The sequence below is a fragment of the Vicugna pacos genome, chromosome 13 (genome assembly GCF_048564905.1).
Source record: "Vicugna pacos chromosome 13, VicPac4, whole genome shotgun sequence".
Lineage (NCBI taxonomy): Eukaryota > Metazoa > Chordata > Mammalia > Artiodactyla > Camelidae > Vicugna > Vicugna pacos.
The window spans coordinates 48,876,689-48,903,557 of NC_132999.1; the positions used below are offsets into that span (position 1 = coordinate 48,876,689).

The 26,869-nt window shown below is 51.6% G+C and overlaps 1 protein-coding gene across 3 annotated transcripts; it reads right to left on the bottom strand.

Annotated features, from left to right (window-relative positions):
• Positions 1–381: 381 nt before the first annotated feature.
• On the bottom strand, positions 382–26,869 carry ZDHHC18 (zDHHC palmitoyltransferase 18). 3 transcript variants are annotated; one of them, XM_072975027.1, is made up of 9 exons: positions 26,259–26,869; positions 21,871–22,031; positions 8,957–9,106; positions 7,303–7,440; positions 7,146–7,194; positions 6,594–6,696; positions 4,973–5,085; positions 3,998–4,097; positions 382–979 (listed from the first exon to the last, which is right to left on the bottom strand). In XM_072975027.1, exons 1-9 carry the CDS (start codon positions 26,573–26,575, stop codon positions 881–883), a joined length of 1,230 nt encoding a protein of 409 aa, XP_072831128.1. In that variant the 5' UTR covers positions 26,576–26,869; the 3' UTR covers positions 382–880. The 3 variants fall into 3 exon arrangements, with proteins under 3 accessions (XP_072831128.1, XP_072831129.1, XP_006196891.2); XM_072975028.1 differs by lacking the exon at positions 382–979 and adding an exon at positions 1,083–1,624 and having other exon boundaries at positions 26,259–26,868; XM_006196829.4 differs by lacking the exon at positions 382–979 and having other exon boundaries at positions 2,083–4,097; positions 26,259–26,865.

Below are 26,869 nucleotides of genomic sequence, written 5' to 3' on the forward strand. Positions count from 1 at the left end.
TTCTGAGTTCAGAAGTCAGCCAAGGCTTGAAGGTCTGTAGAACTGAGTCCAGAAGTTCTGGAAGAACAGAGTAAAGATGACACTAGCCACTCTGACTGTGTCATTCTGGTTTCACTGCTCTACTTTTTAAAAACCTCCAGAACAGCAAGGACCAGCTGACAAAGCTAGAGGTGAGGGTAAGCCAGGTGTTCTCCTGCACACTCAGCACAGGCCCCACCCCTTGGACCCCAAAGTAAAGGTGGCACCAGACAGCCAAGGTTATGGCAAGAAGAGGGAGATCTTTATTTTGGTTAAAAAAGGTACAGGACAGCAGACAAGCAGCCCCCAGCCATGGGCTCAACAGATTTCCTAGGCCTGGCCCCATTTCCTTTTGTTCCTCTGAAGAACATGGGACTTTTAGGGCTAGGTCAGTCCCTCGGTGCCTTGAGCAAAGGGTACAAGCACCCTCCTTACATCCTACCTGCTTTGGGGGGTGGGGGTGAGGGTGCCGTGGGAACAGTGTCAAACCAGCTGTGCTTAGAACAGTCACCAAACTTGTTCAACAGCGTCATCAACACCCCAGACGGCTCCTGAAGAAACCTGCTCGGCTTGACTAAGGCTATGCTTGATTCTGGGGGTGGGCAGGCTGTAAGGCAGGATTCCTAGAGTCTTGACAACTTACAAATCTGGGGAAGGGGAAGGAAAGTGGAGGAGGGGAGGGCGAGTTTCAGCATAGTATTACATCATTGTGCTGACAGCTGCTTTATGGCTTTCTACACTCTGGCTGGCATGGAGTAGGGGTCAGGGCAAAGAGGCCAGCCCCTGCCTCCTATGGGGGGCCCTAGAGAGCACACAGTGGGGCAGACCCTGTAGGCACAGACGGTGGCAGATGGGCCACAGGTTAGGCAGGTGGAGGTGCCGGGTGCCTGGCTCCCCCCAGGCCGCTCCTGGAGAGGCAGAGAGCAGCGGTCCTCAGGAGGTCCTTAAGCCCCCGCACATACTGGAGATCCCGGGCAGGACAGCAAAGAAGGAGAAGAGAGAGGGTTAGCAAGACTGGGAGGAGGGAGGAAGCCTGTAGGGGTGCCGGTGGGGAGAGGTGTTGCCTCTTCCCCACAGAAGGGCCAAGGCTTGGGCAGCAGGCAACGAAGCAGGAGAGAAAACGGGCAGGTGAGAGAAAGCTCAGCAGGGACAGAAAGCCAGGACACAAGTGTTAGTGATCGAGGGCCCCTACACACCAGGACACCACCAGAACAGGCCCCAGCACCTCCGAGCAGGTGCACCATCCTCTCCCCGACCTCACCCTTCACCTCCTGCTCCAGCTGGACAGCTGCTTTGCACGAAGCTGCTTCCTCAGTCCAGAGTGGGGCTGGGCTCTTAGCTCTGCCCCCATGCCCCGCTCCTTCTGCTTAGGGGGAACCCTGGGGGCCCTACCGGCGCCAGCACACACACCACACCACACACCAGACAGATGAATGGGCTCCATGGGGTTGGTGAGGCATGCGATGAGGATGAGATGGTGTGTGAGGGGAGCGGGCAGTGCTGGCTGACGGGGGAGATACGGTCTTACCAGCTAACCCTCTGCAAAGAGGCCTGTTAGCTCCCCTCAGGCTGTGCAGGAGATGGCAAAATCCTGACAGGTGTCCTCCTGGGGGAGATACCAGAGAGGTGGGCCAGTGTTATGCGTTGTCTGGCTGGGCTCTGCTGCCCTCGTAGGGGTGGGGGCAAGGGAGTCTCTGGCTCTCAACCTGGAATCTACTGTCTTATAAACATTTTCTTAACTGAGTAGTCACCGGGAATCAGAGTGAAAAGGCAACAAGGAAGAACTTAGGGGTTTTCAAGCCCCTGAAGCAAGGGGAGGTAGACAGGAGGAAGAGGGGACAGGATGGCCTTTTCTTACACGCCTGTGGGGACCAAGCGGCAGCCCCCTCTGCTTAGCCTCCAGCAGACACACTCCAGCCAGGAGAGGAGAATGGTAGCCAGATCACTGGGCTGCCGGCCCTTCTCTCCGTCTCCCCAGGAAAGACAAGTCTGGCTGAAAGAATAGAGGGCTGCCAGCTGGGGCCTCAGCAAAGGAAGAGCAAACAAAAACCAAACCAAAGCAAATCAATTCTTAAAAACAAAAATTTTATTACAAGCAGGAACAAAGGATACTGGCTTAAATAAAAGGCAGGTAGGAGCCCCTCCTCTAGCCAGCTTCCTCCCCACCTCCCAAGGCCACTGCAGCGTGGCCCAGGGCCCTGAGGCTAGGATGAAGCTCATTCTCCTGGAGGGGACCCTCTGTGGCTGCCACTTCTGCCTGTGACCCACTAGCCTCTGGAGCAAGGAAAGACAAGATGCGGGGACTTCCTATGTCACTTTCCAAGGGCTTCAGCCCACCTGAAGGGCCAAGAAAGGGGACAGAGGGGCAATTTTCTATCTATTTTGACAAGAAACTATGGCTCCCAGCAGAAGAGGGACATCCTCTAAGTTTCTGGCCTAGATTTAAGCCAACCTGCACTTGTCTCTTGGCCCACCTTGTTCCTTCCTTCCTTCCTATTCTCCGGAGGGAGGCCTCCGATGCTCCCATGCTCTAGCCACCCCCCCCCCCAACGCTGGGCCTCACACTCAGACGCTGGAGAAAGGGGTGTGGCGTGTAGGATGGCAGACACTCCCCACAGCCACTACCCCATCCACCTGACCAGGCCTCAGCCTGTCTGGGCAGGTCCCAGCTGGAAGCCTGACCTGGGGGCTGGGTGGCTGAGTCCCAGCCACAGTTTGTCTGAAGTCTGCGGAGGAGGGAAAAATAGGAGGATGGGGCTGAATTGCAGAGGGAGCCCAGGGGTCGCTTGTTACCAATGCACACATTCCCTGTCCCTATGGCTCAGGCTGCTTTTGCTGCTGCCACCGCAGGCTTACACCCGAGAGGGATGGCAAGGAGTGGGGCAACCCAGGGGATGTGGGGGAGTGGGAGCCAGCCACATTCATACGAGGGCACGCGTGATCACACACACACACTCACTCACTCACAGCCAGAAGGTCTCTTGTAATAAACCTATTAAAAGCAAGTTGCCTTCTGATAATCCTTAATCTGGTACTACACAGATAGCAATGTGGCTGACTTGTTTCTTCTTCCATTTAAAAAATGCTATATAGAAAAGAGGTCTATAAAATTGTGCAAAATACCCAGCATTAATAAACCCGTTTCAAGTATTGCCAGCATGAATATAACCTGACCATCCCCAGACCTGACTTGGGAGAGGTGGGGGGGCCAGGCTGGGCCCTTGGAAAACCCTCCATGGGCAGGGAGGGGACAAGGCCCCCACTTCCTAGTGTGCTGCCCAGGAATTATGCAGGAGCTGAGGTCTTGGGTGCCTGGCTGGCTGGTCTGGTTTCCTCTGACACAGGCTCCCCCCTACCCACCCCAACTCTGCCCTATCTGGAGCCCCAGCTCTAGCCTATTGGCCAACTCCATACAAAAATAAAAAGAAAAACGGAAGAAAGAACAACGGTCATCACAAAAAGAATGAAGGAGCCCACAAACCAAAGCAGCCCAAGGAGACGTGCTCTCCCATGGCCTGCTGTCCAGAGTGCACTGCTCCCTGGTCCTGCTTCACCCCCCAGACCTCGGCTCAGCAGAGCCCACCAGCTCCCCACCTGGGAGGCGTCACACACAGTCCACACCCTCACTCACACAGAGCTCGCCCAGGCACGGCAGAGACTCGGCGTGGCCCCCGGGGCACCTCAGGGGCCCTGGCCTCCCTCCTGCCACTCCTGCCACTGATCAGGTGGGGGAATCTAGGGCCGAAGGCCATGGGAACCCAGTTTGGGGAGCAGAGGGTACAGCCACGGCACAGTGTGGGGAAAGCCACGCGGGGTAGGAAATAAATACGAAAAGACTCAGAAAGTCTTTGGCGGCTCTGCTTCCCTCGAGTGGAATGGGGAGGGTCCTGGCAGGTGTGGAGGGCGGCAGGTGAGTGCAGAGGGGCAGACAGGCCAGCGGGTGGCAAGTACTGAGCCCAGTTCAGGGGTGGCCTCCTACCATGCTGGCGTCGGGCTTGGCTCCACAGGCTGGCTCATTGCTTCTGATGGGTGATGGCAACACAGTGTCGGACTGCACAAATCCCCTCCGGTCAATCAGGCTTCCAAAATACAAGAGGGGACACATGAGGGCCCTGCCTGACGCCAGGGCTCCAGGCTGGGTGCTGGAAGGCAGAGTCCAGGAAAGACCCAGCCCTAGAAAGGCTAAAGAAAGGAGAGCTGCTCTCCAGTTGGGAGCTCAAGACCCTTCCTTTCTGGAAAAGCCCTCTCTGTACTCTGAACACCTGGCTTTTGGCCACAGAATTTATCCACTGTTAATTCAAATTGTCCAGCTTTCTGTCGGGCTCCCAGGCGGTGGGTAAGAGGAAAAGCAAGGATGAAAGGACAATGGGAGATAGTGAGATTCCTACTGTCCCTTCCCCCAGGGCAGAATGGGTGACAGGCATATTGGGTGGGAGGAAGTGGGATGGTGTGGGGAAGTCTTAGTCACAGTGTCCACTGCACTTTAACTCCTGATCTGGCACTCTGGCACCCCCTGGTGTCAGGAAAGATCGGGCACTTCCCAGCAGGGCTGAGCCTCCAGGGCTCTCTTCTGCCAGAAGGGAGACGGAGGCTGAACCCAGCCCAGCCATCACCACCAGAAGGGCAGTGTCGCTCAAGCATGGCGAAAACATTAATTGTGGATATCCCTGGGGAGTAAGATTACATGTGATATCTAATACTCCTCTTTTTAACATTTTGTACTTAATTTTCTTCTACAATGAGCAAGTGATTACAAATTACGGCTCTCTACAGAATCCCTTTATGTGACAAGCATCCCGAGTGCATTCAGCAGGGGATGGTAGACAGAGGGTGTCTGTGGTGCGGGGAGAGATCTGTTGATTTCAGAACCTCTTTGAGAGGAGTGGACTCACAGGGCCACCCTCCACTGGCCAGGCCAGGACCCGTGACCTCTCGCCTGCAGCTCCTGGCTTACCTGGGAGGTAGGGGGCCGCAGAGCACAGCACAGCAGTTGGTGATAACACTTTTATGGCTGTAGGGGTTGACAGAGGCCTCACCGCCTCTCTTGTTGGACCACGAGCCTTTGATCTACAAGCAGGAAGGAAGTCTCTAGGTCAGGTATCTCCCTTCATTTCATTTTTTCTGGATGGTGGGGAAAATTGGTGAATTCTGAAACCAATTCTGGCTAGACTACTGGAGGGAACATGCTTTAACCCAGGCCACTTAGTGAATGTGGAGGATTGTTGGGTGTTGAGGGGCACCCAGAAGAGGCCCTAACCAAAACAGAAGACAGAGCAGAGCCAAACAGAAGCTTCCAAAAGAAGTTTTTTGGGTGCATCCTTCCTTCTATGGCCTGCCACCTAAGAAGGAGAATAGTACAGGGCTCAGGCTGACCTGACTGTGAACTCTGGCTCTGCCACAGACTCAATGCATGACCCTGGACAGATCACCACTTCTCTGAGTCTCAATCCTCATTTGAAAAATAGGGGAATCTCTGACAACACTCTGGGAGAATCAGATGAAATCCTGCCCACCTCTAGCTCAGTGAAGCCAGCTATCAAAGGCACTGAGGAGATTAGCAGAAAAGGATACCTGTATGACTTTAACCCAGAGTTTTCCAAACTTACTTGGCCATGACACCCTTTTTTGCTTAACTCCTAGCAATATCCTGCAGAACCAGCACCAGGAAACCACCTTGGAACATGCTGGCTGATATCATTTCTGCTCTGTGCCAATTACCTAGCACATGATACCCTATCATGCATGTTAAGTTTTGCTCCCCTGAATGGCAGGCTGAGGTCAAGAAATGTATTTTTTGTTGGACGATGGGCCTCTGAGCAGTATCCTATGGTGGCCCTGGAACAGATGCTCTTATTTCCTTTTCTTTACTGTTTGGGAGGACAGGAAGGGGAGGTACATCTGGCCCAGGGTTGAACACACAGTGGGTGCTCAAACGCTTGCTGGTAGTGATCTATAAGGCAGGTCAAGAGGGTTGATAGAGTCCCACGCTTCTATCCAGGCCGCCCCCCTCACTAAGGATGCCTCAGAGAGCCCCAGGACACCCTGAAACCGTCACATCTCTGCTGTGAGACACCCTGAGAACTTGTGCAGGGTGGTGGGGCCCTGAGAGCATGACCATGGCTTCTGGACCATTTCTGCTCTATCTATTTCCAGCTGTGTAACCTTGGGGCAAGTCACTCAGCCATCAAATGGAGAAAAAGCATCCCTGTTCCTTCTGCTTCAGAGTTGGCAAAAGGACCCAAAGAGATGATGGAAACTCAAAAAACTCTAAAAATGGTAATAAGCCAGCCAAATGTAAGCTGGTTATGGTGTGAGTGCTGCTCTTACAGGGACAGGGAGAAAGGAACCTCAGGACCCTGGGAGCCTGCATGAGAGTTGAGGCATGTGGGGGCCTTGGGAGCCTGCACTGGGTCTCCCAGGGCCCAGCTGTGAGCACTGGAAGGAGGTGTCTGGCTGCCTCACATCTCTGCCCACGTTTTCCTGGCAATGTGATAGTCAGGGCCCACTGCAGCCACTCCAAGCTCCCTCAGCCCTGCCTCCTTCCCACGATCCAGCCCAGTTCCAGCCTTACTCACATCTTCATTAGTCGTCAGGTTGGAGGCGACGAGGTAAGTGTGAAACCCTGAGAGGCCCAGGATGGACCAGATGGAGAAAAAGCAGATCACCAACTCCAGCACGGTGAGCAGGACAGTCAAGGACTCACACAGAGACCAGGGCTCAGAGCCTCCCCTGCGCCTGGGAGCTTGCCTCGCCCAGTCTTTCCCACCTGTCCTTCTGTGGAGTTACTTCCTGTGGCCCAGTCACCACTTCTCAGCAGATCACTTCCTGGGCCCCAAGGAGGGTTGGGGAGGCCCCCCAAGAGCAGGATGAGCCCAGGGTGACAGACAGTAGAGGGAACTGAGGATTCCAAGTACCAAGAGCTGTGGACATGGCGTGGTCCAGGGAGCCTGGCCTTAAGGGAGGACAGGGGCTGTGGCTCCTGAGGGTTCTCGGCCATCCCAGCCCCACCACAGCCCATTCAGAATTGGCTCTACATCATCCCTTCTGTTTACAGGTGTGGGGACTCGCCTCAGCTAAGGGGGTCCCACCAGGTCCCACCAGGGCTCCCCCTAGCTGACAAAGGATATCTCGCTGGTGTCTCCTTCAGAGTGGAGAGGAAGTTGCTTCCCTGAGAGCCTAGGGAGGAAGAAACAAGAGTGACCACAGCCCCGGTGACCCACAGCTGAGCTTGCCCGCTTCTCCTCCCGCTTGCCCCGACCCCACCCCCACTCCACCCCAACTCACGCAGCGTCAGGTGGGTGACCACGCAGGCAAAGATGAAGGCCGTCAGGAACGAGAGGGAGAGGATAAACGCGTAGAAGAAGCGGTAGTTCCGTCTCCCCACACAATTGCCTACCCAGGGGCAGTGATGGTCAAATCTCTCTAGAAGAGTCAGGGGAGTTGCGTTAAGGCCGGCCTGGCCTGCAACTAGCACAGGTGTTTAGAGGCCTCTTGCCACAGCTGGGGCGCCCCCCACAACCCTCTCCACACCCACCAACTCTCAGTTCCTCGACACTCCCAGCCTCTGGTCCTTTGCGCATGGGTTCCCACTGCCTCACACATTCTTCCCCGTCTCTCGACCTGGTTCAGGGTTATTCTTCCTTCATGTCTCGGCTGCAAGACCAACTCCAGACAAGGCGAGGCCCCTCTTATTGGCCCTGCTGCCCTGGCACTTATCCTTTGCAGCACTTTGCCCACATATTCACATAAGTTACATACTTCTTTACAATTAGTGAGCTGGCCAGTTACCCTTGCTCAATTGTAAGCTCCATGAGAAGGCCTGAGCTGAATCCCAGGGTTTGGCAGTGCCTGGTATAAAGAAGATCCATAAAAAGTTGCTGCTGCCTGGCCTACCATTCCGGCCACATGCCAACAACCAATGACCCCTGCCTTTTGCTCTAGAACTAGAGGGCCAGAGAGGGGCTGGGCCGCTATGTAACTTCTGGAGAACCGACATCAGAGGCCCGGGCAGAGGGCTGAGCTCACACCAGCACTATGTCCCCAGAGGGTGGAGCCACACCCAGACAGGTGAGGAAAGTCCCCTGTGGGAATGTGGGTTATAAGCCCGCTGCAGGGCAGCGCCCTTCACAGGGGGTGGGTGGGGCAGATTCTCAGGGATGAATGACGCCCACTGAGTCACCCACTTCACTGCCTGCCATCCCAGGGTGTTCCCCACTGTTCTCTTGCTCAGGGAGCGCTGAGCTAGCGTGATGAGCTCACCGCCTTGGGGACTGTGCACAGTCACTGTGGCTCAGCTCACCTGAGTCCTCTCCCATAGCCTTTCCCTTATGACACCCTCCCGGGGACACACCCTCGGTCCCCATCAGAGCTGCCTGGTCTCTGGAGAGCAGGGAGAGGGGACAAAACAGCCTCTGGTTCCCCAGCAACCACTGCAGTTGTGGGTCAGGAGCTTAGCTTCCAATCCTGGCTACATCCTCTCCACCTCACCAGCTTAAACTCCTCTGTTCCCAGATTCTCATCCCTCCAAATCCTGGGAAATAGATCAAAGTCTTTCAGTATAGCTGGCCTTGGGCCACTGGATCATAAATCAAACATATCTGGAATGTCACTGTTCCAGTCTCTGGTTCCTGGGAATGTGGCCCTACTGAGGACCAGGCTGAGGCCTGGGAGAAAGGTTCTGGGTGTCTCTGTGTCCACCCTCTACTAGAGCTATGGGGTGGAAATACACCAATCCTGGGCTGAAGCCAAGACACCACTGGTCACACTGAGAGCCCCTCCCCACAGCCCCTCCATAGTCAGAGCAAATCGGTGAGCCAGACTTCTTAGTCAGTCCTGGATATTTCAGACACCTTCCTGCCCGCCATGAGTGACTCCCCTGTCTCCAGGGCTCTGTCTCTCTCAGGATTCCCCCCATCCCTCCCTGCTGCCTCCTACTTACCCACACAGTTGTCACAGACACTGCAGTGTGAGGTCCGGGGTGGCCGAAACATCTTGCAGGTGAAGCAGTACTTCAATTTCACCACCTGTCCGTTGATCATCACCTCCCGGGTCCGAGGGGGTGGCCGGTACGTGGAACTGCCTGTGTTGTCTGAGAGTGGGAGGAGAGATAGATGGGGGATGGCCAAGCCCAGAGCGAGGAGCCCCAGCCAGGAGAAGCCAGTGCTGCCTGGCTGGGACAAGAGAAGCCTCAGGGAAGCTGTTTCTGGGAAACATTGCAGCAAAATGCCTGCTGAAGGTGGGGACAAATCTCAAGAGCTGCTACCACCACCTACTGAGACCTGCTATGTGTCAAGCACTGTGCTAAGGCTTAACACCTGCTCACACATCGCTCTAAATTGGAGAAGGAGATCCAGAAGGCTTAGTGAAGTTTATCTGCATCTAAACAAGCCGAGATTTAAGTTCCAGTCTCCAGAAGGTTGAGGAGACAGAGGGACAAAGTAAACAGTGAGAGTAAAGCTATGAGGAGACAATCAGATCCAGAATGTGGAAAGTCTGCAAGACCACTGGCCTGCTCTCTAACAAAAGTCAGTGTCAATATTGTACATCAATTATACTTCAATTAAAAAAAAATTTTTTAAGTCAATGTCACTTACAAAAGGAGAGAGAAGATGGTTCTAAATTAAAAGAGATTTAAGGGGGGAAGGTACAGCTCAGTGGTAGAGTGTGTGCTTAGCATGTATGAGATCCTGGGTTCAATTCCCAGTACCTCCCTTAAAAAAAAATTAAAAAAACAAAACACAGCAACAAAAACGATTTGGAGGGCAATGGGGGTAAAAATGACTACAGATTAGAAATTTGGGAGATACTAATTTTCCTTGATGTGATAATGGAATTGTCATTATGTAGGAGGCTAGTCTTAAATTTTGAAGAAACATGCTGAAGTATTTATGGGTAAAGTATCTATGATGTGTATAATTTACTGTAAAATGGTTTAATAAGAACTATATACATACGTGTCTGTATCTGGACAAAAGACTCAAACAGGCATTTCATAAAAGAAGCTGTTCAAATGGCTAACAGACACATGAAAAGGTGCTCGTATTCATTAGTCATCAAGGAAATGCAAATTAAAACCACAATATGCTACCAACACATATGCACCAGAATGGCTAAAATGGAAAAAAGATATATCTATATATCTATAGATACATAGATAGAGATAGAGATAGATATAATCTCAAGTGTTGGCAAAAATGTAAAGCAACTAGAACCCTCATATGACCACTATGGACAACTGCTTGGCACTAACTACCAAAGCTCAGCACACCGATCCCAGCAACTGCACTCCTAGGTATCTTATCAGGAGGAAAGTGCATGGATTGACGTGCACCTAAAGCCACGCGCAAGAATGTTCATAGCAACAATTCTCAAAACACCCAGAATCTGGAACTACCCAAATGCCCATCAACAGTAGAGTAGATAAAAAATTACAGTATAGTCACACAATGGCACTTTATACAGCAATGAGAACTAGTGACCCTCGACTACACACAGCAACATGAATGAATCTTACAGACGTTTTGTGAAGTGGGGAAAAAAAAACCACTGCAGATGTAAGAGCACAAAATGTTCACAATCAGGCAGAAGTAATCTATGGTGTTAAAAGTCAGAACTGTGGTTATCCTTGGAGGGGTGACAGAGATGAGAAAGGGGGTATTCCTGGGACACCCCTGTTTCTTGATCTGGGTACTGATTATGTGTGTGTTCCAACTGTGAACCCTCAACAAACAGAACATTTATGATTTGTACACTTCTGGTAAGCCTGTTGTATTTCAGTAAAAACCTAAGAAAAAAAAAGGAAAAAGAACAAAACAGAAGTAACTAATCTGAAGTCACAAGGTAGGTATGCTGTCAGAGCAGGAATCTGAACCCAGGTCCGCCATATGCAAAGCCCACAATTCTATCCACTGAGCCTCTTGGTATCCCAGGCCACAGAGGACCAATGTTCCCAAGAGCAGTGGCTCCTTACTAGACAGAATCCTGAGAGTTGCATGGGGCTGCCTGTGATCCCCAGCCCTTAGCTATGTTCCCAGTCTTCACTTCCACTGGATCAACTCCCCACATAGTATCTCCAGTTTGGCCTCTTGCCCTCAATGATTACTTACTGTGTGCCCACAATGTGCCAGGCCCTCTTCTGGGCACTTGGCATATACCAGTGAGGCTGACTCACGTCTCACAATCCTAGCTACCAAAGAGACTTGTGCTAGGCTGTTTCACCACCACCTCAACCAGGGCGTGTTTAAACTGGAACTAAGCATCTGAGCATCTCTTCCTTGGCAATGGCAGCATGGTCAAGGCAGGGGGTTTGAGGCCAATGGACACACTCTGAAACCTGGTTTTGCCACTAACTGGTTGTGTGTGAGACTGCAGTCAAATAAACTTTTCTGATCTTCAGTTTTCTCATCTGTAAAATAGGAATAACAGGTAGAGTGGAACATGAATTCTGGCTCTTCTTACTAGTTGGGTTTCTCCTGATGATATCACTTGCTAGATGTGTGGCAAGGCAAATTATTTAAACCCTCTGTGCTTCTGTTTCCTCAACCACTGAAATGGTGATAAGAGGAGAATCCACCTCATAGGGCTGTTGTGAGGATTAAATGAATTGACACATGTGAAGCAGCACAAAGTAAGTGCTTAAGAAGTGTGCACTGTTAGGATCAGCTCATAGAATTACTGAGCAAAAGGAGGGAAAGAGAACAGTCACTGAGTGCTACTATATGCTGAGCACTCTGCATACATTCTCCCCTTGAACCCTGATCACATCCCTGGAGGTAAGATTATCACCATCATCTCCAGGTTACAGTTAAGGAGACTTTTCAGGGAGGTTAAGTGACTTACCCAAGGCCACACAGCTAATAACTGGCAGAATCAGGATGTGAAGCCAAGTTCCCAAAGCCTGAGTGTGAGGTCTTTCCGTAAATTTTACAGTGTCATAATGAGTGTTATTTTTCCCCGCTTGGTTCCTTCTTTCTGCTGATGGCATAATCCAAGGGCTGGAAAGAACCTCAAAGAGCATGTAACACAGCCCCTGGCAAGTAGCCGATACATGGTAAACGTCCCTTCACTGACTGCCTCTGTTGTAACTCCTTCAGTTTCAAATGAAAAAAGGCCCAGAGAGAACGGGATTTGCCCAAGGTCACACGGCCAGTGAGTGGCAGAGGCAGGGGAATCCAGTTTGGAGTCTCTTTGCAGACTAACCCTTCTCCCTCATCCCTGCCTGGCTAGTTGCTGGGTTTGGTCAGGTTCTTCCCTCATAACCTGTCACTCTTCCAGTCCCAACACCCTAACCCAGACCAGGTCTGTGTCACCGAACAGCTTCCCCAGAAGACTCCCTGCTCCCAGACCCTCTGCCTTTCAGCCCCTCTTGCACACACTGTCATATTCCTCTAAATAAGCCCTTTCAAGTCACGTCTCAGCTCAAAAACTCTTCACTGACCTCTAAAAAACAAGATAAAGGACAGACTTCTCGTCCTGATGTTAGGGCCCTCCACATTTAGGCCCAAGCATCATTTCCAGCCTTCCTCCCACTACCCTTCCCCAGCTTTCTGCCCCTGTTCCCGAGCCCCGGCCCTCCCTTCTCTCTGCTCACCAGGACTCGCCCGGGCCCTGTCAGCAGCCTCTTTGACCAAGGCAGCCTCGGGGGCTGTGAGGCCTTGTACACGGCACCTGACACACTCACTGCTCCATGCTGAGTTGTGACAGGACAACTGTGTGTGTAAACTGTCTCCCCAGCTGGGCCCTACATCCCTTGAGAGCAGGGACAGTGGAATAAACAGGCAGTCCTGGGCCTATAAACTATGAGGCAGCAGGCAAAGAGGAGAAAAAACATCTTCTGGATGCAGGCAGGCCTGGAGTACAAATCCTGACCCTTCCGTTTATGAGCTGGTACCCTTGAGGAAGTTGCTTAACCTCTGTGAACCTGCTGTTGCATCTGTAAAAGCAGATAAATGGTGGGGAGGGAACAGCTCAGTGGTAGAGTGTGTGCTTAGCATGCACGAGGTCCTGGGTTCAATCCCCAGTCTCTCCATTGAAATAAACAAACAAACAAACAAATCTAATTACCTACCCTGCCCCCAAAATGTTTTAAAAATTAAAAAAAAGTAGCCAAATAACAACAACTACCTTGAAGGGTTGGATGAATCAGGAACAGTATCCGTAAAGGAAGTGAAAGTCGGTGAGTACCTACTAGTAGCTGTTTTTATGAGAGGCAGCAAGGCACAGGCTCTGGAGTCTGAAACATTGGGTTGGAATCCTAGTTTTGCTACCCACTTGCTACTTTAGGAAGTCCCTTCACCTCTCTGAGCCTCAGTTTCCTCAACCATAAAATGGAGACAAGAGGGTCTCAATCTCACAGGGCTGTGTTGAGGGCCGAATGAGATGCTGCATGGACAGCCCTGAGCACAGTGCTGGATTCATAGGCGCCTCAGTCCCAACAAACACTCGGGCTGTGAAACCCCCAGGTGTAGAAATCCCTCTTTCCAAAGCTGTTGAGACTACTCCAAACACAACCCCTAATCCTGCCCCATGGGCCCGGGTCCCTGCACCTGCCCCTGCCCACTGCTGCCTCCCAGGCTTGAACACAGGCTTTGGAGCAAGACAGACATGTGGGTATGACTCTCAGCTCAATCATTTACTAGCTGTGTGATGTGTGTCAAGTCGCTTAACTTCTCTGTGCCCTCACCTGCTAAAAAAGAAAATGGGAACTAAACCTACTTCCTAGTGCTGTGAGGAGGATCGGGCGAAAATTCATCAACTGGGTTTAGCAAAGTATCTAGCATCTGGCAAGAGCTTAATAAATATTAGCCATTATTATTGTTGTTTTTATGAAACACTATATTCCAAACAACTGATTCATGAAGAAACTTCAGAACACAACCCATCTGTGAGTGAAGGGCAGCCACACACATGCTTCAGGACTAAGAGAACAGTTACTGGAATCTTCACTGGATTCCCACAGGCCCTTCCCCAAGGCGAGAAGGGAACTCCAACCAGTATGTTCTGGCCTCCAGGGTCGGGCTTCCTCCTCTCCAGAACTCTGAGAAAGAGGAAGTGAAGCTCTGCACACCCAGCTTCCTCGGGCTGCCACGAGCTGGAGGGGGAAGAGAGGAGAAGGTGCTACCAAGATGCTGAGTAAACTCACCAACTGCAGGGCCCTAAATGAAGCAGGACAGAAGCTTTGTGGGGATGCTACTATGGGGGCTGAGCCCCCAGCCACGGGGTGGGGAAGACAAGCAGCTCTCCCGCTGCTTTTTCTCAGGCCAGACGACACTGACAAATCACTGCCCTGGACTTGGCCTCAGACTCCTCCTCAATACACTCCTCCCAGCAGCCATTACCAGTGGTAGCTTGTTAGCACCCAGAGCAAGCCCACTTGCCATTCCTGACCACAAGGCTCAAGCCTCTTAAATCTCAACAGAGAAAAACCATCTTCAAAGTGCCCTGACATTCCCTGTCTCACTTGCACAAAAAATGCACTGGGCTAGGCAAGGGGACGTGTGCCCACATTTTACCAACTTCACTCCAATAGTATAACATGGGGCTGAAATCAGAACCCCTGTCATCCATTCGTTTGTCCATTCTTTCTAACACTAGCACCTACTACGTCAAGAAATTGTACAAGACTCAAGGTGGCAGGTGAGGGAAGTAGGGGGCAAGTACACAGAGATGAGTCGAATATGGTTGCTTTGTCCACCCAGTTCAGAAAATACTTGTTGAAGAAACGAAGGAAGGAGTGATAAGAGATGCTATTCCTGCCCTGAGGGAAACTAAGATCCACTCCAGGGCTCTTTCTGCTTCAGGCTCTTCCCCTCTTGCTAGCGAGGCCCGCCTGCTGCCCTCCACGTGGGAGAGTAAAGACCCTGGGACTGGACATGGTAAAGAGGAAGGAGAGGCTCCTTCTCACTGAAGGGCTGGGAGAAACAATGACTCTCTCACGCCTTCCTCCTGACCAAGGGGCCTGCTATGGGTCTCTTCACCCAACCACAGCCCCAGAGAGGAGCAGGCAGGCATTCTGCAGTCTGAGCTTGACTGGCTGGGGCTGTGACTGAAGTCCAGTGGCTGGAGGGAAGCCCCCGTGGGCTGGCCATGAGCCACTGAGAAAGCTTTAGTGAGGGAAGGCAGGGGATCTCTACCTGCCCTGCGGGGCCCTGACTGATACCTTTCTGCTGTTCCTACCCACGGAGGAAACAGCAGCATGGCTGCAGTCCCCCAGCTTCCAGGCCAGCGGGAGGTCAGCCACAGTGCCCAGGCTGTGAGCACTGGGTCACTGTAATCCCCACCCAATCATTTCAACTCATTCCAGGGTTTACTTTTTTACTTTTTTTTTTTTAATTTGGAGGGGAGGTGATTAGGTTTATTTATTCACTTATTTTTAATGATGGTACTGGGGATTGAACCCAGGACCTTGTGTATGCTAGGCATGCACTCCACCACTGAGCTACACCCTCCCCCTCATTCCAGGGTTTTATGAAGCCCCTACCACATACAGGCTTACTAGCAGGCCTGGGATACGGGAAGAGTTCACCCTGAGGGCAGAGTGAGCAGGAGAGAGAACAGAGTCAGTGCAAGAGGCAGTGTGAGAACTAGAACAAATAATCCTAAAATTTACATGGAATCACAAAAGACCTAGAACTGCCAAAGCAATACTTAGGAAAAAGAACGAAGCTGGAAGCAAAATCCTCCCAGACTTCAGACAATGCTACAAAGCTACAGTAATCAAAACAGCATGGTGTTGGCACAAAAACAGACATATGGATTAATGCAACAGACTAGAGAGCCCAGAAATAAAACCACACACCTACAGTCCATTAATCTTCGACAAAGAAGGCAAGAATATATAATACAGAAAAGACAGTCTCTTCGGCAAGTGGTGTTGGGAAAGCTGGACAGCAGCATGTAAATCAATGAAGTTAGAACACTGCCTCACTCCATACAAAAAAATAAACTCAAAATGGCTTAAAGACTTAAACACAAGACAGAATACCATAAACCTCCTAAAAGAGAACATAGGCAAAAAACTTCTCTGACATAAATCGTAGCAATGTTCTCCTAGGTCAGTCTCCCAAGACAATAGAAATAAAAGCAAAAATAAACAAATGGGACCCAATTAAACTTATAAGCTTTTGCACAGCAAAGGAAACCATTAACAAAACAAAAAGACAAGCTATGGAATGGGAGAAAATATCTGTAAACAAAGCGACTGACAAGGGCTTAATTTCCAGAATATACAAATAGTTCATACAACTCAATAACAAAAAACCAACAACTTAATCAAAAAATCAGCAGAAGACCTAAATAGACATTTCTCCAAAGAAGACATACAGATGGCCAATAAGCACATGAAAAGATGCTCAATATCACTCATTATCAGAGAAATGCAAATCAAAACTAAAATGAGGTATCAACTCATTGTACAATAGCCATCATTAAAAAGTCCACAAATGATAAATGCTGGAGAGGGTGTGGAGAAAAGGGAACCCGCCTACACTGTTCATGGGAATGTAATTTGGTGCAGCCACCATGGAAAACAGTATGGAAGTTCCTTAAAAAACTAAAAATAGAGTTACCATTTGATCCCGCAATCCCACTCCTGGGCATATATCCAGAGAAAACTCTAATTTGAAAGGATACATGCACCCCAGTGTTCATAGCAGCACTATATACAACAGCCAAGACATGGAACCAACCTAAAGTCCATTGATAAATGATTGGATAAAGACGTGATGCATATACAATGGAATACTACTCAATCATGAAAAAGAATAAAATAATGCCATTTGCAGCAACATGGATGGACTTAGAGATCATCATACTAAGTGAAGAAAGTCAGACAGAGACCAATATCACATATCATTTATATGGGGAATCTTAAAAAGATGATACAAATAAACTCACTTATAAAACATAGAAAGAGACTCACAGACATGGAAAACAAATTTATAGTTACCAAAGGGGAAAGGAGAGGGGTAGGGAATAAATTAGAAGTCTGGGATTTGCAGACACAAACTATTATATATAAAATAGATAAACAACAAGGTCCTAATGTATAGCACAGGGAACTACATTCAATATCTTGAAATAACCTATAATGAAAAAGACCATACATACATGTATAACTGAATCACTATGTTGTACACCAGAAACTAACACAACATTGTAAATCAACTACACTCCAATTGAAAAAAAATAAATAAAGAGGCACTGTGAGTCAAGTGTGATGACTCTGGGGCAAGCATGATCTCATTGTGAAACCTGGCCTGACCCTTTGTCAGCTTGTGTTTGAGGAAGTTGCTCAAGGTCTCTTGAGCCTCAGTGTCCTCGCTGGGTAATAATATCAACCCTGTAAGATGATGATAGAGATTTTCTATTTAGAGCAAGTGGTTTCTGCTAACAGGGGTGATATAAATTTTCCTTATAAAATACATTTAAAAGATAGAGATGGAAAGGTCTAACCCACAGCTGATCAATCAATGGTGTTATGGGTGTCTATACTTAATACCGCGAGAACACAGGGCAGAGTATGTGGGGTCAGGACAGGAGGCAGTGTTCAGGAAAGCAACAGGAGATGAAGCAGCAATGCAGCTGGATCAGAAAGAGTGAGACCTCAGGCCCATGGGGGAAGAGCACATGGCAGTAGAGGGGACCCCGTGGGCCAGGGCCAAGGCACACAGGCATTAATGTGCAGCATGGCTGTGGCCCTGGGAGTAGAAGGAGATGAGGAGGGAGGGTGGGCCGGAGCCTGCCTTGATCCTGTAGGCAAGTGCGCCACATAGGGCGAGCTTTCAGGAAGGTGGGAAGTGATCTGCTGTTTCCAGGAAAGTGGGAGATGGTTTGTTTCCTGGACATGACACTAAGCAACACTGAGTCACATGATGAGAAAGTCATTCTCCTTCAATTCTCTTTCAAGCTTTGACTCATTCCAGGGGAAAGTCTCAGTTTTTAATACTTAATACCTGTGATCTTCACAGGCCTCAAAGTGATTGATTTCCTCAGGCAACTGTAACCACTAAGAATTCTGTAACAGGGGGAGTATAGCTCAAATGGCAGAGCACATGCTTAGCATGCACGAGGTTCTGAGTTCAATCCCCAGTACCTCCTCCAAATATAAAAATAAATAAATCCAATTACCTCCCCCTCATAGAACAAAACAAAAAAACAAAAAAGGAATTCTGTAACATTGTTATGTTTTGTTTTTATGATTATCTTCTATTTAAAGTGGCTTCTGCTAACAGGGGTGATATAAATTTTCCTTATAAAATACATTTAAAAGTGAGCCATTTACAGGAAAATACTAAAGAAAGGAAAGTACAAGGTGAGATGCAGAAAGGGTAAAAACCACAAAGGTTGTATGTACTCCCATGACCAATCTTCAGGAAATGCTGCTGAGAGTACTAGGAAATCACCCAAATTCTAGGCCAGGCAGGGTCAGGGTCAAGTCTGGGTCTTGGAGAGACAACTGTGATAGAGGGGAGAGGGCAGTCTGGTCAGTAAAGCCCTGAGGCAATCCAGGTGGAAAGTGAGGTGTGTCTGCGCCAGGGCAGTGGGCTTCAGGACTTGAGGAGACAACCTGGAGGCAGACAAGACGCGGTCTGTGACCTGCTGTGAGGTGGCAGAGGGGGAGGTCACCTCTGCTTCTGTCGCGTGAGCTGTACCTGCAGCCAGGTGTCTGTCACTCAGATTCATATCATCTCTCATCAGACCAAGTGCTTCTTGGGGACAATGTTCCCACCTCCTGAGTCTTTTCCAACTGCCCAGAGCACGTGGCCCCTCAGGGGGATCTAGCTGCATAGCTCGCCAACCGACAAGTCAAGATCTCAGACCAGGGTGACCAACCAGCCTGGTTTGCCTGCAACTTTGGGGTTTCCCAAGTCAGGAGACTTTCAGCACTAAAACAGGGACAAACTGCAAACTGGGAAGAGCTGGTCACCCCACTTCTGAAGGTCCTTGCAGTGTGGGAGTCCTGGGCCAGATCCTGTGGGGCTGGAGTTGCTAGCCTCTGGGGCCAAAGTGAGAAGCTCACACTGTCTACATGGGCTCAGGCCCTGGTAATCAGCTCACGTTTATATGACCGGCACCACCCAACTCAGAGCCGACCTCCAACCTCTCAAAAAGGTTGTGACCTTAGTCCTTTTCAAGAAAATATGTTTCACCCTAACTAGAAGTCTCCAGTTCAAGTTTAGAATTCAAAGGCCCCAAAAATGCCACTTTCCAGGCTTAGGAACTGTTCTCAAAGGAATGCTTCTGACCCCAACATTCGGGGGCCCACAAGACTGACTCCATCCCATCTTCCAAACGTAATCCCCCAAATTCTCTGAAGCACTCCTTGTGTCCAGCCAATATGGCCTGCTCGGGTACATTTGTCCCCTCTCCTTCCCTCTGTCCTTTCCTCCCCCATTTGCACACTGTGGGGGCTCCCTTCACAAATCTTCCTGTGCTTGAACTCCACTCAAACTTCACAGGTATGGCTCAAGGCACCTCTCCATGAAGCCTCTCTGTATCTTCCAGGCAGAAGATAGTCCTGGTTTCTTTGCTCTTATTCCAAAGCTAGTCTTACCTGTGGCAGCCAGTCAGGCCTTCCACCTTGGACTGAGCTGGCCTGGAAACCACCAGAGGGCAAGGTTCACATCAGATACCCCCTCCTCCTGCAGTCAGGAGTAGCATATAGAATTAACACATAAATGATCAAACCCATAATGCCTAACTGGGAGAAATTTCAACTCTCTCCACCAGCCACCCGTGGACAGCAAGGAGGGCCTCCACAGAGGCTCGTCCATTCGGCCGACATCGCTAAGCCCTTCACACAGCAGACAAGGTGAACAAGACACCATCCAGGAAAGGCTCCCGGGCCTCCCTGACAATTGACAATTCCGTCATGGCCAGCACGCAGCACAAGCCAAGGCAAAAGGACAAGGTGCTCTGGGACTGTGTCATGAAGGTGTGGCCCAACTGGGGTCACAAAGCTTCCCAGGGTCGGAGACACTTGAATTGGGACCTAAGGATGACAGGACTGTGGCTATGGGAGACTGGGGACATGTCCCTGCTGCCATCTCTGAAGAAAAAGCAAGGGGACTGGGAGTCAAGGCTCTGCACCTCTGCTCCCAGCCGTGGGATCTCCTGCCTCAGTTTCCACATCGGCACAGCCAGGCTGTGGTGAGGATTTGCGGGGATAACGGAGGGAAGACACTCAGCCCATAGTCAAGGTCTCCCCAAACATGGGGGATTACTGTTGTCAATATGACCCAAACAGCTCACAGGAGGCCAGAGGATTCCAGGCAGCCAGACCTGAGACGGGGCTGAGCTGGACAATAATCCTGCCCCCACCTGGAGGGAGAAGTGGGGCTGCCACAGAGCCTCCCCAGCTGCCAGGTCAGACTGAAGGATTTTGAAGGAGCAGAAACCCTGGAGGCTGAGCAGCCAGGCCCGGGACTGAGAGGAGGAAGGAAGCTGGATGCAGGCAGAGGAAGACAGCAACCAAGGGCGTGGCTGAGAATAGGCCGGGGCAGAGGAACGAGACAAAGAACAGACAGGAGTCAGAGAACATCCTCTCCCCTCCTGCCTGTCGTCCTGAGCTGCTCCAGAGAATTAGCAGGATGACTTCCAGGATGGACGCAGCAGGGCTCTGACATGCACAGGCTGCCAGGTCTCTTCAGAGTCAACTGGGGATTTAAAAGCCTGTCTGAAAGCCACCCTGTTAGCGGAAGTAGCCAACCAAGGACCGGAAACCCCCAAGGTGTGCAAATAACCACGTCACTTCTCAGCAGGAAGGAGCTGGGGTGGAGCAAGCTGAGATTAAGGGCCTGGCCTTGGTGCCCAGTCATCCGGGGCACCCATGCAGTGTTCTGGTAGGCACAAAGGGCCAACTGGGGTGCTGGGAGCACAGGTCCTTAATGGCCACACTGGCCTTCCTGCCATTCCTCAAACACATCCGTCTGCTTGCCACTCCAGGCTTTTGCTTTTACTGTGTCTGGGTTGCCGGTTACTGGCTCCATTGGGCCATTCAGGGCTCATTTCAAATGCTACCTCCTCCCAAGGGCCCTGCCTGACCACCTAATCTAGCCCACTCTCCACACCACTGTGCTCTCCTCCAGATAACCCAAGCGGCTTAACTTCTCATCTCAGCAGGTTTTTGCTTCTTTGCTCAGAGGTCATCTCCTTCACAGGCCTTCCCTGCCCCGCCCCATTTACAATCACACACCCTCCGCCAGCCCTCACTCTGCCTCCCCGCTTTTCTCTGTGTGCCATCCTAGACATTTAATTGTTAACTGTCTTTCTCCTCCCACTGGAATGTCAGCTCCAAGAGGATAGGGATTACCATCGGATTTGTTTGCTGCTGTCACGCTAGCATCTAGAAAAGTGCCTGGTGCACAGTAGGGGCTGAGTAAGTGTTTGATGAGTGAATGAATAAGTGTATGTGAATGTTTAAAAGCAGGGGTGCTGGTCAGAGTACCCGGGATCTCATCTCAGCTTTTCCACTTCCTATGTGATCTTCGACGATTTACTTAACCTCGTGAGACTCAACTTACTCAGTAAAGGAGAATACCATCAGCACCTATCTCACAGGATCACTGGGGGATCACACAAGATCAAGCACAGAGAGGCGAGCACAGTGCTGGCCTGCAGTGTGCACTCAGTACTGCCTGCTGTCAGCACCAGCCCTCACGTGCTAGCATTTCTCGCTTATTTGCTCACTTGTTTACCCTCTGTTTTCTCCACTCCAGTGTCACCTCCAGCCTGCCCTGCTCACTCCTGTACCCCCAGTTCCCAGCACAGTGTGGGAAGAAAAAATTGGGCCTCCTCTGGAATCAAGGACTGCAGAGCTGGGAGACATGGCTGTGGCTGGAGTAGGAGCCTCACCGATCTGTTTCTCCAGGGCGGCTGCCTCACAGACGGTGGCCCGGGGTAGGATCCCGGGGTCGGTGAAACTTGTCTGCAGCAGGCAGCTCATGACGAAGAAGAAGAGGATGGCAGCGATGATGGGGATGGCGAGGGTCAGCTGGCGGGCCAGGAAGGGACAGCTAGAAAAAGAGAGGAAGAGAGGAATGAGCAGACACCCAAGGGCTCCCTGGGGCACAGGGCTGCAGCACCAGGCAAATATCACCACAGTCCTGAACAGAGCCTTTCCCAGAGGCAGAGGTACGGCCCCTAGGTGAGGTACAGCCACTTGCCACCCTTCAGTGTCTAGAGCAGACACCAGTAATTGATCCTTGTGCTTTCTCCCTAAGCCCTTGGCAGATGTAATCAACAGATCCCAGCACCCAACTTCTGCACGTGGCCGCAGTCTCAGAATCCTTCTAAACACAGTTTCAGGTGGCCACTACCAATGAACTGGACTGTCACTTGAGATGAACCATCCATGACAGCTGTTCACTCATTCCTTTGGTCACTCCACAAACATTTACTGAGGTCTTCTCCATGTTAAGGGCAATACCTTTAACACGCAGCAGGGATAACGGCAGTGAATTATACAAGAGTCCCCTCGCTCCTTCCCTCAATGAGGCTTATGGCCTAGCGGGGGAAACAGACATGTAAACAGAGAATTGCCACACAGGGCTTTGCATGTTAGAATGGGGAAGGGAAAAGCAGTAGAAGAGTTAGGAAAGACTGGCTGAAGGAGACAACGCCTAAGCTAAAACCTGAAGAATGCGTAGGGTTAGCCAGGTGAAGGGGGTTTGGGGGAGAAAATGATCCAGCCACTGCCACTGTCACCCCAGGGCTGGCCTCACCCTCCTGACCCTAGTGAGTTCCAACAGCCTATGCGTGGGTCTGACTTCGAGGTCCACCCATATAATTAACCACTGTCCTATGCAGCCTTCCCTCCCAGAGCCAGAGTGGCACTTGATGGGGTCAGGAACTACTATTTGGGGATGACAGACGCCGGGAAGCCTGAATCAGCCAAGGTTCCAGGAGCTGGCTTGTAGCAGGAGCAAACCTGTGGGTAAATACAGGCTGTTTCCAGAGTCTCCATTGTTGGAGTTACTGGCTACCAGAGAGGCCCTTCCCTCGAGGAGCAGAGACTGCCAAAACCAAGGGCTCTGAGTGGGCTATGCTGTGCTCCAAACATCTTAGTGGTCCCCAGATCTGAGCCTCAAACAGAGCTGGGCCCTCCGTGTCACCCATCTAGCAACTCAACCAGTTCATGTACAACCAGACTTCTTGGGAGATGGAGGAGACTTGAAGTCTGAGACATGTAGAGCCCCCAGAAACACCAAGTCCTAGCCCTCTGGTTTTACAAAGGGGAACTCCAAAGCCCACAGCCAGATCCAAGGTCACTTAGGCAGGCAATGATAGAATTGGGGTCTGCAGGCTTCCAGCAAATGCTGGAACATTTCAACAAATAAATGTATCTGCTATATGACACTTTAATGTATATACTGTCTTGAGTGCCTAATACATTCCAGGCCCTGTTCTAGACACTGTGGATGCAACAGTGAGAATAAGTGCCTGTTCTCACGGAGAGATGGGCAAGAAACTAACAAAAAGCGTAAGTATAGTATGTCAGATGGTGGCAAGTGCTTTGGAGAACAAGTCAGGACAGAGGGGATAGGAGGAAAGGAAGTGGTTTGCTACGTATAGGGATGGTCAGGGAAGGACAGGAGAAAGTGAGGGAGTGAGCCATGAAGCTATGTGAAGAGTATTCCAAACAGTGCAAAGGCCCTGAGGTAGGAGTGTGCACAGAGAGGCCAGTGTGCCTGGGAGGGAATGCACAGGAGAGAGTGGGAGATGGGGACAGAGAGGGAGCCAACACCAGGGGTCTGGCTCTTAACCAGAGAGCCAGGGAATATTCAGATCTGACTTGGAATTAAAGGGGCACTCAGGCTGCTGTGTGGGGATGGGAAGCAGGGCAGAAGCTGGGAGCCCTGCTGGGAGGCCTGTGCAATAATGTACCTAATCAAACAGTGGAGAAGACCCTTCACAGCAGAAAAGGCCTAGGGCTGCGTTTACCTTTCCCCAGAGCCGTGGGAGAGTGCGAGAGCCTCTCACCCTCCAGGCCCTCATCACCAGAGCTCCCATCTGCCAGGTTCCTACTGAGGTTTCACCCCAGTCCAGACCCAGATGGGCTTTCAGCCCAAACCCAAACCCAAACTCTCTTGCCAATGCTACCAACCCAAGTGAGGAGGAGCAGAGAAAAATATGAGATGATTCACAAGCTCTCCCAGAACCCAGAAGTCCTCACTTCCTCCCTCTCTGGGGACAAATCTATCACCAGTAAAGATATCCCCTCAGCCAGAGAAGGTTTTGCTTCTGAACTGACTGAATCCCACACTGTGGGGTCACAGGGGCCAACTGTGGCAAGCACCACTTCCTCCTGCCGTGGCTGCAGCCCTGTCTGGGAGGACTGAGGGAGCTCAGGGATCCTGGAAAAGGCATTTTAAAAAAACCCACATTGGTCAGCCCAGCAAGGTGGATCTGAAACTCAGCCCAACAGTCATGCTGGAGGCTGGGGGCTCTGCTTGTTAAATTACCCCGGAACTTTTTATCCACCCTGAGTCAGAAAGGAAGGGTGAAAGGGAGAAGCTAATTCGTAGGAAGTCCTCACCTTGCTTCAAGGGGAAACCCAAGGTTGCAGATATATAGTCTGGCAGCTAGAAAGGGTACCTGGGGGCCAGTGTCTTTGTGGCAGCTTTACCATGGCCCTTGGGAAGGATTTTTTGGTGATGGACAACAAGTAACAGCAACATCCAGCATTAAATGCTTATTACCAGTTAATAACTTCCATGAATGACTTCACGTCATCCTCACGACAACCTGAGGAGGCAGGTAGTATTATAAACTCCATTTTATAGATAAGGAGACAGGGGTTCTCAGAAGTAGAGTGACTGCCCTGAAGTCACACACTTATTTCTTGGTGGAGCTGTGATCTGAACCAGCTCTGCTGGCTACAGAGATGGAGTTCTTAACCATCTGTATAATTCAGTAAGATCACAAAGGGTGGGTAGGTGGGGCTCATGCAGCATGGGGTGGGTGTGCATTTGTGTGCACCTATGAGTGTGTGTGTGCAAGGAATCACAAAGCAGGTGGCTCAAGCTGGAGACCAAGGGTAGAGTGGAAAACTTCTGATACAAATATGTGACCCTGGTAAAGTGACAGGCATCCCCTCCTCCATCCATGAAATGGAGACTACTGTATGGGTCAATACTGGGTCACTGGGGATATGAAGAGGTCAAAAACCCATGGGGGCAAATATGACTTGTCACATGAAAATACTCTGGACTCTTGAAAAATAACAAGGCATTGCAGCTGTTCCTGCCGTGGAACAGGTCAGAGGGTGTTCTGGAATGCTGGGAAGGGAAAGCAAGCCAGAAGGTCAGGAGGATGGGGACAGGGGCCTGGGAGATGTCTGGGGGGACAGGAGGAGATGGAGGGAAGGACAGGAAGCTCTGGAGAAACTAAGGAAGGTGCTGGAGAGGAAAAGGAAGGCATGAGAGGACCTAGGGTGAGAACGACTGAGGGGAAAGCCTGGGGAGGGTCTGAGCGTAGAGAGATGACTAGGGGACCTAGTCCAGACCCTAGAGGGACCCTGAAGGGAATCCAGAAGATGGACAGGGAATCTGAGGTGGGAGCATGTAGCCAAAGGACAAGGAATAAATTCAGGTTTCTGGAAGGGATTTAAAGAAAAGATGTCTCAAGGGGTCAGAAAGAACCTGGAGGTTAGGCAAGAGATGGTCCAGGGGATAGTGAGGGGAGGGAATCTATCCAAGGAGCTGAGGAGGCCTGGGGCAGATTCTGAGAGGGCAGAGAGGATGAGAGTCCTGGAGGGATATGGGAGGGTGGTGTTCCTGGCAGAGGCTGGCAAAGGCAGGGTGACAGGGGAAGATGGGGGTGCTAGGGAGGGGCCAGAAGGGATGGATTGGCTGACAGAGGTGGAGGGCACAAGCTTAGATGGTGATCCAAATTGGCAAGGGAGGATGTAGAGTCTGGGAGAGTTGGAGGGGACCAGGAAGGACAGATAGGAGACAAGCAAGGAGACTGGAGAGGCCTGAGGGCAGATTCTGAGAGGCACAGGGAGGATGCCCGCCAAGGAGGAGCAGGGAGGGGAGGGTGCTTGGCAGGTGCTAGGAAGGGTGGAGTGTCCAGGGTGATAGGAGAGGACGGGGAGCCCAGTAGGGGATTAGAGGGGCTGAAGTGCCTGCCCATCAAGGGCTGGGGAAGGAGGTGGGGGGTGGTGCGCGGCAGGGGGCAAAGGGGATCGGAGGGAATAGGGCGCCTCAGTGGGCAGGGAAGGGAGGCGTCGCCAAACTCACTCGAAGACGAAGAAGAGGACGGTGGTGGTGAGGATGAGCAGCAGCGTGAGTGCGAAGACGCCGCCGTGGCCGGCCAGCATGAGGCGGCCGCCGCAGTAGAAGCGGTTGCGGCCAGGGAACACCTCCCACTTGCGCCGTGGGCGGCGGCGGATGCTCCCGCTGCCACTGCCGCTGCTGCTCCAGCGCGGCTCGGCGGCGGGCTGCGGCGGCCCGGGGCCCGGGCCGGGGTGCGCGTCGGGGCCGAGGCGGCGTGCCCCGGGGGAGGCGGGCGGCGGGGCGGCCCCGGGGCTGATCTGCTGGTACTCGCAGTCCTTCATACGGCCGGCCGCGGACCTCGGCTCCGCGCCCCGCGGGCGGGCCGGGCCGCACCGGGACCAGGGCCGAGCTGAGGAGGTGGTGGCGGTGGCGGCGGCGGCGGCGGCTGCGACGCGCGCGCGGCGCTCGCTCGCAGGGGCGGCCCCACCGCCGCCCCGCCCCGCGCCGCGCGGCCTCCCGCCGCAGCGCCCCCTCCGCCTGGGCCCGGGATGGCGCTCCGGCCCCACGGCCCGGTCCTGACCCGCTGCAGGGTCCTGACCCGCTGAAGGGCCTTGACCAGTCCCCTGCAGCCCCGG